This window comes from Neoarthrinium moseri (assembly GCF_022829205.1).
Source record: "Neoarthrinium moseri strain CBS 164.80 chromosome Unknown scaffold125_Wmoseri_CBS_16480, whole genome shotgun sequence".
Lineage (NCBI taxonomy): Eukaryota > Fungi > Ascomycota > Sordariomycetes > Amphisphaeriales > Apiosporaceae > Neoarthrinium > Neoarthrinium moseri.
The window spans coordinates 39,806-53,502 of record NW_026055239.1 but is presented as its reverse complement, the minus strand read 5'-3'; the positions used below and the strand labels follow the sequence as shown (position 1 = coordinate 53,502).

General features: G+C 41.8%; 4 protein-coding genes across 4 annotated transcripts; 3 read left to right on the top strand and 1 right to left on the bottom strand.

The window, feature by feature from the left end:
• Positions 1 to 3,933: 3,933 nt before the first annotated feature.
• Positions 3,934 to 6,717, top strand: JN550_013632 (uncharacterized protein; the record flags this gene model as incomplete). Its single annotated transcript, XM_049312241.1, has 4 exons — positions 3,934 to 4,975; positions 5,700 to 5,730; positions 5,781 to 6,566; positions 6,648 to 6,717. 4 exons carry the CDS (start codon positions 3,934 to 3,936, stop codon positions 6,715 to 6,717), a joined length of 1,929 nt encoding a protein of 642 aa, XP_049164414.1.
• A 1,401-nt stretch (positions 6,718 to 8,118) lies between these two features.
• Positions 8,119 to 8,837, bottom strand: JN550_013631 (uncharacterized protein; the record flags this gene model as incomplete). Its single annotated transcript, XM_049312240.1, has 2 exons — positions 8,119 to 8,524; positions 8,578 to 8,837. 2 exons carry the CDS (start codon positions 8,835 to 8,837, stop codon positions 8,119 to 8,121), a joined length of 666 nt encoding a protein of 221 aa, XP_049164413.1.
• Positions 8,838 to 9,771: 934 nt separating this feature from the next.
• On the top strand, positions 9,772 to 11,239 carry JN550_013630 (uncharacterized protein; the record flags this gene model as incomplete). Its single annotated transcript, XM_049312239.1, has 6 exons — positions 9,772 to 9,828; positions 9,879 to 9,971; positions 10,028 to 10,097; positions 10,147 to 10,542; positions 10,598 to 10,778; positions 10,828 to 11,239. 6 exons carry the CDS (start codon positions 9,772 to 9,774, stop codon positions 11,237 to 11,239), a joined length of 1,209 nt encoding a protein of 402 aa, XP_049164412.1.
• Positions 11,240 to 12,283: 1,044 nt separating this feature from the next.
• On the top strand, positions 12,284 to 13,417 carry JN550_013629 (uncharacterized protein; the record flags this gene model as incomplete). Its single annotated transcript, XM_049312238.1, has 2 exons — positions 12,284 to 12,434; positions 12,495 to 13,417. The coding sequence occupies 2 exons, from the start codon at positions 12,284 to 12,286 to the stop codon at positions 13,415 to 13,417; spliced, it is 1,074 nt and encodes a 357-aa protein (XP_049164411.1).
• Positions 13,418 to 13,697: the final 280 nt, after the last annotated feature.

Genomic DNA, 13,697 nt, shown 5'->3' with positions numbered 1-13,697 from the left:
TCGTTACGTATTATTAATAATAACGAGTTATATAATAAATTGTTTATTGTTATTTTTAACGGTATCGAGGGTTTTTTATAATTATTATATTATTTTAAAGACGTTAAGTCCTCCCGTAGGGTTATTTACGGAGTTTTTATTAAAGGTGGATAATACCATTTTATTTAATAAAGATATTATTTAATTAATTCGAAAATAACGTATTTAAATAAAAGTAATTAAAATGTAACGAATATACTTTTTAAAATAAATTGTAAAAAAATATAAATATATAGGTTTATATTAATAAAAGACGTTAATTTTAAAAACGGTTATAATTTATAACTTATATATTAAATAAAATATAATAAAAGGGTTTATAAATAAAGTTATAAATATAATCGTTAAAATTTAATAGGCTTTATTTATAAATAAGATAAATATTTAAATTAATTATTAAGGTAATAATTATTTATATAATTAAAAAGTCCTTTTTATTATATATCTATTTATTTTTTATTAATATTAATTGGATTATTATAATTATAATAATCCTTTATTTTAAATTACTTTAATTTAAAGGTGATCCTTTTTTTAAGTTTATTCGTGGCTCGTCGTGATCCTTTGTCTTGGTTTACCTGTTAAAACCGTGATTTATATTACGTGATTTTTTCTGTTTTATTAATTCCGTGGTCTTTTTATCCTGGCGGTTACGCGCTAACCGTTTAATGGGTTTTAATTGTTCCTTTTTAAAGTCGGGGTTCGTGAGGTTATGTTTATAATAGTTAATTTCGAGGACGGTTATAATTTATAACTTATATATTAAATAAAATATAATAAAAAGATTTATAAACGAAGTTATAAATATAATTATTAAGGTTTAATAAGGTTTATTTATAAATAAAATAGATATTTAAATTAATTATTAAAGTAATAACTATTTATATAATTAAAAAATCCCTTTTATTATATATTTATTTATTTTTTTATTAATATTAATTAAATTATTATAATTATAATAATCCTTTATTTTAAATTATTTAAATTACTTTAATTCCGGTAATCCTTTATTTTAACTCATTTATTAAAACCGTGATTTATATTACGTAACCTTTTTTATTTTATTAATCCCGTGGTCTTTTTATCTTAACGGTTACGCGTTAATTATTTAATGGGTTTTAATTCTTCCTTTTTAAAATCGGGGTTCGTAAGGTTATATTCGTAACATTTAATTTATAAATAAAATATTAAATTTATTTTATATCGATTTTATTTTAAAATAAATTTTATTTTATATATTCTTTTATTTTAAAATAAATTTTATTTTATATATTCTTTTATTTTTTTATTAATATTAATTAAATTATTATAATTATAATAATTTTTTATTTTAAATTATTTTAATTTATTATAATTTTTTATTTTAATTTATTTATTAAAATTATAATTTATATTATATAATTATTTTTATTTATTAATTTTATAATTTTTTTATTTTAATAATTAAACGTTAATTATTTAATAAATTTTAACTTTTTTTTAAAAAAATTAAAACTTATAAATTTATATTTATAATAAATATTCGTTTTTTTTTAAAAATTAAATTATTATTTAAAAAAATAAAACGCTTTTTTAAAAATCTTTTAAAAAAAAGAAAAAAAAAGATATTTATTATATTTAAATTAAAAAACGGGATAATATTTTAAAAATCGTTTTAAAAAAAATAAAAAAAATAAATTTATTATGATATATTTAATTATTAATTAAAAAAATAATATAATATTTTAAAAATCTTTTTAAAAAAAACGAAAAGAAAAAAATATTTATTATAATATATTTAATTATTAATTAAAAAAACGGGGTAATATTTTAAAAGTCTTTTTAATAAAACGAAAAAAAAAAGTATTTATTATAATTAAATTAAAAAATAAAATAATATTTTAAAAATCTTTTTTAAAAAACAATTTTAATATAATATAAAATTAAAAAATATAATATTATAATTTTAATATTATAAAATAATAAAATAATATATAAAATTATAATAAATAAATTTATAATAAAAAAAATAAAAAGAAATATTTAATTTAATAATAAAACGTTTTTTTAATTAAAAAAACGCGGGTTTAAATTTTATAATATTTATTTTTTTAAAATAAAAATTTAATTATTAATTATAAAAATAAAACGTTTTTTTAAAAAAAAATTTTAAGAAAATAATAAAAAATTATATTTATTTTAATTAAATAAAAAAAAATATAATAATATTTTAAAATTCTTTTTAAAAAAATTTTTAAATTTTTTTTTATTTATAAATAAAATATTTAATTTTATAAAATTTTAAAAATTTATTTATATAAAATTATATAAATTTTAATTAAATTTTTATTAAATATTTTAATATAATAATTTAAATAAAAAAGTTAAAGTTTTATATAATTTTAACCGAAATAAATTTATTAATTTATATTTTAATATTATATTTTAAATTTTTAAATATAATTTAAATATATTAAATAAATAAAAACTTATTTATAAATTAAACGTACCGATTTATTTAAATTACTTTATAAATCGATGTTTATAATATATTTCTTTATTATAAAAACCCTTCGTGCCGGATGTAACTGGCTATCGTTAAGTCCCCACAGGGCTTGTGGACGGTGGGGCTGGGGTCTTTCTAAGGTTGTCCCTGCCGATGCACCAGCCCTTACACCTACCCGTTTGAGAAATGGCCCCTATCACTTAAGTTAAAGACTCCCAATTTGACTGCGACACTACTCAGGATGTTTGATACGATGCAAGTCAACTCCCACTGAGTCGGGCAGGTATTATCTCCGAATGATGATGATTGCCTGAAATGTAGCGATCATAAAGCACAGGTAAAGTCTTGACTCTTGTAACACTTAATCCACTAGACTATCACCGTCATGCCTTACCACGGGGCTTAGTCCAGTTGCAAATCCAGGATATCGTTTTAATATCATCTTCTTTATAGAAAGTTTGCTTAAGAGCGTTGTAACGTTGGGAGCATTCCCTTTTGTCTATTTGATTCCAGGCTAGTGGGGGTGTATCTATCGCAAATATACTAAAACTTCGGTAATCACTCCGTGACACGTGCAGTGATTGCCCAATAGGTGTGTTGCATTTGTTTCAATCCCAATCGGCGACGAAGTGGACCAGGGCCTTGAAGTGGATAGACTCATCGTCGTCTACGGATAACGGTGTCTTTAGTCATCGCGGCTCACTGCCGACATCCGAAACGATTCTAACTCCGTTGCCTTCTTTGGCCATCGCCAAGAAATGATCCCTTTCGTTATAAGCTGTTAACGGATAAATCCACTCAGCAATTAGCATGCGAAGCCCTTCATTCAAAGTGCTTTACGGACCCGCGTATTGTCTTCTATGGATCATACGGTCTCGGGAACATAACTGGAGCGGGTCTTGTGATAACAGTCTAGGCACTGGCACCCAAGCCAATCGCCAAAACTTGGCATTGGCAATGTTAGATGATGAAGTGTCACAAGCTTGCAAGCCAAGAAGAGACGCACAACTGAACTTAGTATCCAACTCGTCACTGTATGCTTGAAGCTATTCGGAAACCCGAGAGCTTGACTCCCTCAATTCACGACCGCATGCCGAGCGGAACGCCAAGCGCTCAATTCCCCGAGACGGGAAGGTGATGTCCACGTTGTATCGACAAAGGCTCCCAGCCAAGCGATTATATCTTTATTTGGCATTTGCCTGGGATGTCTGGGCTGTCGCATGTGCATTGCGGGGATGGGGTATCAGATCGATTTGCCAAGCCTAACACTGATCTTTCAGGGGCAGCCCTATTAATATGCAGGCTAAGGTCCATGGTTTGGCGGGCCCTGGATATTATTCTCCATCAAATACCTTGCTATAGCCTGTTGATCACCTTGGGTGAGCTACAATCTTGCCAGACTTGCAGCAATGGCAGGTTTCGTCGCCTACTGGGCTGCGGCCGTAGCTGCTATCGCCGCAGTATTACTTCCACTCACGGCAGCGTTCCCGACACACGTATGCGCAACCAATGCCCCTCCGCAGCCTGACCTCCCCCTCAACAATTCGGTTCTTGGCGTAGAGTCGCGCCCATGGGGATTGATATATCTCAACGAGAAGATTGCTTTTGCGGCTGTCAACTTCTCAATCGGTGTAATTGACACGTCTGAGCTCACTCCGAAGATGAAATACATGCTTCCGCTTCCTCCATGGTGTTTGATTGGGAATACCAACATCACGGAGGATGGGTATGGATTGCGCGGGCTCGCCCTAACGAACGACAAACGTAACCTTTACGCCGCCACGGGCTATGGGGCTGTGATCCTTGACGTCAACCGAGCTCTCGCCGGCAGAAGTGACTCGTACGTGGGGGTGTTAAGTAAGGACGGCTATGTAGGCCAAAGCGCCATTGAGGTGACGGTCAGCGCTGATGATAAGTTCGTGTTTATCAGCCAAGAGTTTGGTAGCAATAACACCTGGGGTCTTGGAGCTCTCGAAGTATACAACGTCACCCGTTTGGCCAATGGAACAGTAGCCAGCACATGGAGGGGGTTTATTGCCTTGGGTTACGCCACCATCGGTCAACAGTTCTCACAGGATCATTCTCGGCTCTTCGTTACAAGTGAGATGAATAATTCGGCAACATCCTTGAATGATACAACGGGCATTGTCAACGTTCTTGACGTCGCCACGTTGAGGCGAACTCCCGGGAAATCGTTGGTCAAAAAGATTGTAGCTGGATGCCACCCTGTGCGCGCGCAAATGTCCTTGGATGGGAGGCATTTGTGGGTGACGACGCGAGAATCCAATCATGTACTAGCCTTCGACGCGGCGAAGCTCGCTGACAACACTACAATGGATGCACAGGTTGCCCAAATCAACACGGGGACGTCTCCAATAGGAATCACAGCAATTCGTGGTCATATTCTCACAGCTGACTCCAATCGGTTTGGATATAGCAACGCAAGTACAGGTATTACTGCTGTTAACACAAGGGCAGCTTTGGGGAGAGGCCGTGTGAACTTCCCCCAGATATCCACGGGGGCGTTTCCTCGAGCGCTTGCAGCGAGTCCAAGTGGAAACATGCTTCTAGTTTCAGAGTTTGACGCAAGTTCAATACGAGCAATTGATGTGAGCTCTTTGAACACGGATGACTAGAGGGGACAAACTGTACACAACACCATCCTCACATTTCCCTCAAAATCTAGAAAGAATATTATGCAATAGATCGTTTGCAATCAGTATTCAACAACCATGCCACTGCGCGCTACGACGACTTACTTATGTGGACAGTACCCATAATGGAGATGACTACCATCAAGCATCTAAGTATTCCAACCTCAAGTCGTAGGCTCAGTTGCAGTAGTAACCTCTGACTGAAGTACGCTTCCCATGGAAACAGTATGAACGAATGTGCAAACGATGCTGCATATACCAGTCTAAAGACATTCTCGCTTAGTACTACATGGGAAACTAGTGCCAAGTCCTATTTTTCTGGTAGCTTGCAAGGATCGCGGAAATAGCGACTGAAAACTGCTGCATGAGCCGATAATTCAGCCAATCATATCAAAACGAGTGGAAACAGCAGAAATACGAGGAGGAAAACTGCATGCAGCATGCCTACCGGGTAGACATAACACAAACATCAATACATAAATCAACGCCTGCTCTTTCCAATCTTGTCGACCATGTAACAGCTTCAGCACCCGTTTGTACAGCCGAGAACCTGTAAGTATGAGGAGAATACTACTTATTTTAACGCCGTTGGGTCTTTGTAGCGCATCACCCGGGACAAAGCAGCCAGTGCCGAGCCCTCGAGGATGTCTAGTCTCCGACTTAGGCCTCATTCAAGATCCGGCGCTCCAGTACACCGACAACCAGCTTCTTCAACCTCAAAACAACCATGACAAGCTTACTGTGGATGTAAACTTCCACATCGCCAGTACCGAGGCGGAGGCGGACCTCATCACCGACACTATCGTGGATGCTCAGTGGCAGGTACTGCATGAGACGTATGCAAGATATTCTATCGAACTTGTGCTTAATTCAACAACACGTATCGTTGACAACTTGACTGGGTCAGCGTTCTTGGTAAATGAGGGCCCGGAAAGGGGATGGATGTATCACGAGGCGGAATACAATGCATATCTGGCAGCGTCGCGCCGAGGCGGGTATGACACTCTGAACTTGTACTTCTTCAGCAGCTATTCGCCCGGTGCAACTGGATATTGCCAGTTTCCTACCACTTCTGCGGTACCTGGTACTCCGGTATTCTACAAAGACTCCTGCCAAATCAGCGCGAAGACAATGCCCGGCATCACGGCCGAGCAGGGCGCATTCGCGGATTGGAATCAGGGCCATATCGCAGTCCATGAAACAGGACACTGGTTCGGTTTGAACCATACTTTTGCTGGAGGCTGTTCAGACACCGTGGGTGACTATGTCACTGATACCCCCGCACAAGGAACGACTGTGTATGGCTGTCCCGCCAATTCGGATTCATGCCCGAGTTTGCCTGGCACGGATCCGATCCACAACTTCATGGGTTACACTAGTGATGACTGGTATGTTTACATTCGTTCATCATGCGGGATTTGATACGCCCGCAAAATGGAGTATGGCGCCTGCTAACGAATCTGTGACAGTACGAACGAGTTCACTCCTGGGCAGAAAGACCGGATGTTCAAGATGTTTTATGGTTACAGGAGGATATAAGATGTCAGATGCAATGTTCTCACGAGTTGGACTTACTTGACTGCGGTATATAGAGTGGGGAATTACTTGGTGTATAGGATGAATGTCAAGACCTTAATCTTCGATTGCATTTACAGTGTTATGGAATGGTTGCGCCAGCGTCTGAATCTCCGCTCGCGGTCAGCCCTTTTGAGTCGAGGCAATATCGATTCATTTATATTCTCTCATCCGCGTTTTGAATCAAGTTCAAACACAATTGCCGTGCGAATCTCTCCCAGTAAGCTTACCATTAGGATCCAATGGCATCTTTAGGCCGCAGCCGGAAACCTGGCGGTTGCAGGCGGAGCCGTGGTCCTTCGATAGTACAAATCAAGGAATTGCACAATATGCGTACTTAATTTGTATCGCGGTAAGCCGGCCAGCAAACTCAGCCTATCGCCCAGGGGATTGGAAGGGTTGCATCATTCGCAATGCCAGGGTTTTCGTCCAAGTTCTGAGGCACACAAGATGGTGCCAATAAGGATCAGTGGATGCTTTTCGTAGTGGATGCCTATCCTCACACGCGATTCCTATTTCAAACCTATTTCCTGAACTATTGAATAAGGCCGTGTGACCTGAGCAACATTCCACAAAAAGAACCTGCAGGATCCTAGGAAATCCTTTCGCCCCATGATTGAAGCCACATTGGGGGCATCATGTGAATACGATCATGATACAGTGTTATGACTCTGTTCCTTCCTATCGCATCAGTATCCACATGAAATCCATGACCCAATGAAGTTGCGACCCGAACTCTCGGAAGCTATCACAGCCCTGGACACTAAGGTCACACTGACGTCAGCCCTATCAGCCATTGTGCGGCGAATGCCTACACTGCAAGCCGTCTCGAGACATTGCATCTGAGTAGCAGGTTACATATAACCCGTTGTGTGCCTTCAGTTGCCGCGATTGGTCGATGCATTCGTATATGTTGAGAAAAAGAATCAGCTTGGCTCATCATCAGGTGACTCCGGTTGTAGGTGACAGCCAATCGTGCTCCGAATGTGCTACATCACATTGACTTGGCACACCCGTGATTCGTGATGATCCTAGTGACCATGCTTATTCGCGGAGAAAGGCAAGGATATTTAGGCAGGCACTAGATTCCTTCTTGGGGCTCCCCACCAGGCTCTATTGCAGCTTACGAAACTTGCCATCGTATCACATTATTCCCTTTGGGTTTGAGATTGGCTTGCCCGTCAACGCATGCAATTCAAATAGTACATTGTTACTGATCTCAGTCTAGTTTGGTTTTTTTTCTTTTTTTCCTTTTTTTTTTTGGGGGGGGGGGGGGGGTGGGAAAGGGCGTGCTACACTATCTTAGTCTAGTGCTAGTTGCGGGGCCTTCCTTCGTGCGAGCATAGGTAAGGCTCCCGATCTAAGTTAGCCGTTGTAGCGAGAAGTTGAGTTGCTCCATGCTTCGTTACCGCTCATCTGGTATTCGAGCCCTTGAATGTATGCCTTGACGTGTGGGCTTTGGGCTTCTTTGAGTATTGACGACGTTAGTTCCATATGATAATGCTCCCATTCACGGCACAGACAATACAGAGTTCGCTTTGCAGCGGCAGCAGACACCGACGCCTCTTGAGCGACAATGGAGACGCTGGAACACAAAACTCCCCCTTCTCTATGGCCAGCTTTCGCGGCCGCACGTTCCTTCTCAAAACTCCAAATATCATTCACAACAGCGAGGTGTTTAGAACAGTTTGACTCAACCTGTCTAAGAAGCTCGGATTCTGAAGGTGAGAGCTGGAGGTGCATGCAGAACCGCATTAATGCACTTAATAACCTGCATAAGCGCTGTCAGCCCTAGGGACCCGAGAGGTTGGGCGGGTGACATACCCTTGTCCCACATCATCTTCCCTGTACTTGAGGTATTGACCAAGACCCATGTTCGTGGCCCGTACCTTATTCGTCTGCGCTCTCATGAAGTCGAACATGGGATCTAGGACTTCATCGGCCAAGGTTTTGTCCACATTCCTCATGGATTGCCACAGTTCATACATCATGACTTCAACGGGCGATGACTGATCCGGAAGTGTGGTACCCCTCGCCAATGGCATCAGTCGTTCATTGTATGCTGCGCCTTCCGCAAATGACATATCCTCAAGAAGATCTTGAGAAGTGTCAATAGTTGGTCATGTGGTTTGGTAGGTAATACGAACCGTCGATCAAGAACAGCAATGTGAGCAGTCGGCAAGCGTATTCGATTCTATCATCCAAAGACAACGGGAAGTAGAGACAAGTAACTCTGGAAAAACCAGACTTCACAAAACGTATTCGACTGGCTGGGTCGGGGAACGGCCAACGTCCTAGAAAGTATTCATCGACCAGTTGGGATACTCTGTCTACCAATGGATGGCAGCGAGAGTCGAACAAACTCTCTGGTGGATGAGTGGAACCCAACCGTATGCTGCGTCGGCCGACCATGTTGAAGAAGGCAATTTAGGTATTCAATGAGAGATCCAGCACGGATTATGGTATGAAGACCGACCTAAATCGTACCTTGACTATGTTTTCAGACTTGAAATCTAATGCATTAGGTAGGTCATTGACGTGGGTCTTCATACCTTTTATATCTGCTCTCCATCCGAGTTGCGGCATGTCCACAGCACACTATGATGGGGGCCAGTGACCAACATAGAACTCCACTAGGCATTTTCATTGAGCGGTTCAGCTGAGGTGATCACAGTGCATATGACAAGGTCCAATGAAGCGCCTACTCCTTGTGGATGGGTGAGCACACCCGGTTCCTGCCCTTAGGCACACTTGGAGGCCAAACGAATGAGGCGCCAGTAGTGGCGTGGCACATGCCAAGAGATCAGATTCTCTTCACAGCCCTCCAGGACCCTAGCCCAGTCTGTCTTAGGTTTCTTCTTAAGTCCAATATTTCGTGGAAGGAATCTACCAAAGACGCCACTCACTCTAAGCTGAGAGTGCCTCCACATGAGAACAAAAGTCCGTCATTCTGTCTCCACTAGGTCTTTCTCTACTCTTAATTTCTAAACTTCACATTTCCAGGGGAAAGCCATCGAAATGTTCGTCATCAGTATGTCTCTACTACGTTCGCTTACTTGGGCGGTGGTCGGCAGTGTACGTTCAATTCTGTTTCGTTGAGAAGTCCCCAACTAAGGCTCTACCAGATTATCATCTATTGTGCGTACCGAGTCATCTACAATGCCTGGATTCATCCTCTTTCAAAATTTCCGGGGCCAATCTTGTGCAAGGTCACGAATGTGAGTGATTTCACGCATCTCAAATTAATCTCAAAGTATCGCTAATACCTCGGCAGGTGCCATATGCTGCATGGTTCCTAGGTGGGAGACAGCCCTACAAGATGACAGAGCTTCACGCCCAGTATGGTGAGATAACCATTCATTGGGCTTAATACCTTCACTTATACAGTACCAGGACCAATCGTGAGAGTCAGTCCGGACGAACTGTCGTTCAACTCTGCTCAATCATGGCAGGACATATATGGCCATCGTGCCGACCGAAAGATTCTCGTCAAAGGGAGGTTCTACGACGGTGGCAGCTATGCTGGCATAGGAACTAAATCGATAGTCAGCGAGCGGGATCCTTCCATCCACCGTCAGATGCGATCTTATCTTGCGGGTGCCTTTTCTGATAGGTCTTTCAAAGAACAGCAAGGCCTCATCTCCATGAACGTAGATCGTTTCATTGAGCTTGCAGGGCTTAAGAGCGAACTGCCTGCTGGTTTTGATGTTGTCGCTTTGCTTGAGATGTTGACCTTTGATATAACCGGCGATCTGGCCTTTGGTCAAAGTTTCAATTGCCTCAGAGACGGTAAGCTGAATTTCCAAAACGTTACTGCTCTATACTGAAATGACTATCTTGGCAGATCAGTACCACCCCTGGATTTCGATTTCGCTCGGTGCATTGGCCCAAGGCGCACTAGTTGAAGTGTTCAATCGCTTTCCCACCATTGCCAAACTTTGCAAGGTTGTGCTACGCCACAAGATCGAAATGATGACTGCGGATACGCGCAAAAATGAATATCTCGCCCTGGATATAATCAAAAGGTAAGACTTCTGCATTCATTCGTAACTTTTCACTAGTGACAATCAGTAGGCGAATCCTTGCCGACGGTACCAGAAGTGACTTCTTGACACGTATACTGGACGAAAGAGACAAGTCTGCCATCTCAGACAGACAGATTGCTGCCCATGCATCAGACCTGGTAGTGGCTGGAAGTGACACCAGTGCAACTGCGCTCGCAACATGCCTACATTATCTCTTGAGAGATGACGCGGTAATGGCAAAGCTGACCACAGAGGTTAGACAATCCTTTGCACAGTATGATGAAATCAGCAATACCGCAACTGTGCCATTGAAGTATCTAGGGGCTGTGATCGAAGAGGCATTGAGGATCTATCCTCCGCTGCCTCTCGGACTTCCAAGGATAGTTCCAGAAGGCGGTGCTATCATTGACGGTTGCTTCATACCGCAAGGGGCACGTATATACCGCCAACTGGTTCCATGACCCTTTGAAGGAGAAGATCTATCTAACCCGGTTTTAGGCTACTGTGTCCACAAACCCCCTCGCAGCATGTCTCTCACCAACCAACTTTCATCAACCATTCGACTTCAAACCTGAGAGATGGCTAGAAAAGGATTCCATTGACAATCGAGCAGCAAGCCAGCCCTTTAGTCTTGGCTCTAGGGCATGTATTGGCCGCAAGTGAGTTGCCTTCAACCATTCCTCCTGAAAGTTGCTGCTGACGGTCATTGCAGCCTTGCGTGGATGGAAATGCGCACAACCCTGGCTAAAATGGTATGGATGTATGATTTTGAGCTGGTAAACAAATCGGTGGACTGGCAAGGGGATTCCCGAATGCATACGTTATGGAGAAAGCCGCATCTCATGATTCGAGCTACACGACGCACGGAAGATTGTATTTGAATCCTTGTCAATTTCCTACTGGCGTGTTTTATTTTAAATAGTGGGCGGTATTCGTCAGAAGATATGACCACACACATGAAAGCAACTGAGCTAGATTTTGACCGGCCCGACAATCATCTACATCTCAGTGTAATCTGTTTGCACTAGTCGAGGCACATATAGAAGGGCAAGTCACAAAACAAATGCAGAGGAAGCATAATGACAAAGCGGTGGCCATACAAGACGTGCGGCAGTTCCCTCAAACTTTACCGCATTTGGTAGTAAGTCTTCCATTGGCCAGGACCCCATAGCCGACGAACCGCGCTATACCGGAAGAGGTACCAAGTCTCTTATTGGTTGGCCGGAGGCTTAGACTCAGCAGGTTCACGTGGCGCCCCTCCAAGTCAGTAAAGTCCGTAATGGTAACTCCAATTTCCATCGTCCCTTGCAGAGATCGGGCTCTTGGTTTGGCCGTTGGTGGCCGAATGATACCTATTCAAGTATGGAGCCGCCCAAGTATAAAAATGGCATTTCCCGGAGACCAAATTTGCGTGCTTAACAAATCTGCATGGTTCAATCATCAAACAAATCAACGACACTACAAACTCACTTAATATCCATCATACCCGATAGGAATACCTCAAAATGACTGGTACTACCCACGCCGAATTCAATGACAAGACCGAGGCTCTCGAGGTTGCTCAGGCCCTTGCAGAGTCCGTTCGGGGCAAAACAATCGTTGTCACAGGTGTCAATCAAGGTGGCATCGGGTTCACGACTGCCGAGGCGTTTGTAAGTACGTTAAACTTAGATCGCTTGCAATTTGAACTAACTTTTCAGGCTTCCCAATCTCCAGCCCATCTCATAGTGGCCAGTCGTACTCCATTAAAGATGCAAGAAAGCATCAATGCTCTCAAATCCAAGTTCCCTGACGTGGACTATCGTGCCCTGGAGATCGACCTTTGCAGTCAGCAGTCTGTTCGCAAGGCGGCTGCCGAGCTTCTATCCTGGGAAGATGTTCCGGCAGTTGATATTCTTGTCAACAGCGCTGCTATCATGAACATCCCCGAGCGAACCATCAACGATGACGGCATTGAGATACAGTTTGCCACGAACCATATTGGCCACTTCTTGTTCACCAATCTAATCTTGCCTAAGTTAATTAAAGCTGCAAATGCCAGTAGAGTAAAGGGGGCAACACGCGTGATCAACGTGGCTTCTGCCTCCCCCACGATGGCAACCATGCGTTGGAGCGATCTGAACTTTGAGAAGCTGAACAAGGACTTGCCTGCGTATGAGCAGCCCAATTACGATATGCTACGGCATTGGGGGTTCAAGGACCCAGAAGATCAGTCATATCTCCCGCTCGAGGGGTATAACCAAAGCAAGATAGCAAATGTTCTCTTTGGAATAGGACTCACCGAGAGGTTGTTCAGCAGATACGGCATCCTCGGCCTAGCGTTGCACCCTGGGGTAATACAGACTGAGCTGGGTCGATCTGCACCACCGCATGTCATGGCTGCAATTATGAACATGGCAGAAGAAGGGACATACACCTGGAAGAGTCAAGCGGCTGGAGCCTCAACCACTCTAGTTGCAGCACTCGACCCCAAGCTCGGTCCGCCCGAAAGCAGAGAAGGAAAGAAGGAGAATTTTGGAGCATTCCTGTGGGACTGCCAGATCAGCGACCTGGCCCTCCCACCGGCAGTCTCAAGTGCTGAGGCCGACAAGATGTGGAAGATCTCGGAGGGTCTTGTGAAAGAGACATTTGTGTGGTAGCTACGGGACATCGGGATAGTTCAGGGAGAACCAGCCAGGGCATGGTGAACTGCCTAAATCTTGGGAAATTGTATGACAATTTGAGTCCCTATTGAACTAACTCCCATACTGCCTGTCCTGCATTATCGTGCAGTGCTCTAATCCAAGGAAACCTTTGAATCTGGTGGAGAACCTCGTGGAAAGACTTAATATCCAGCGCGATAACTAAGCCTCGCAGTTCTGAAAGGAGCCAATGTTCATCGCCCTTAACCAAAATCCAAATACCCCCAATAAACATTGC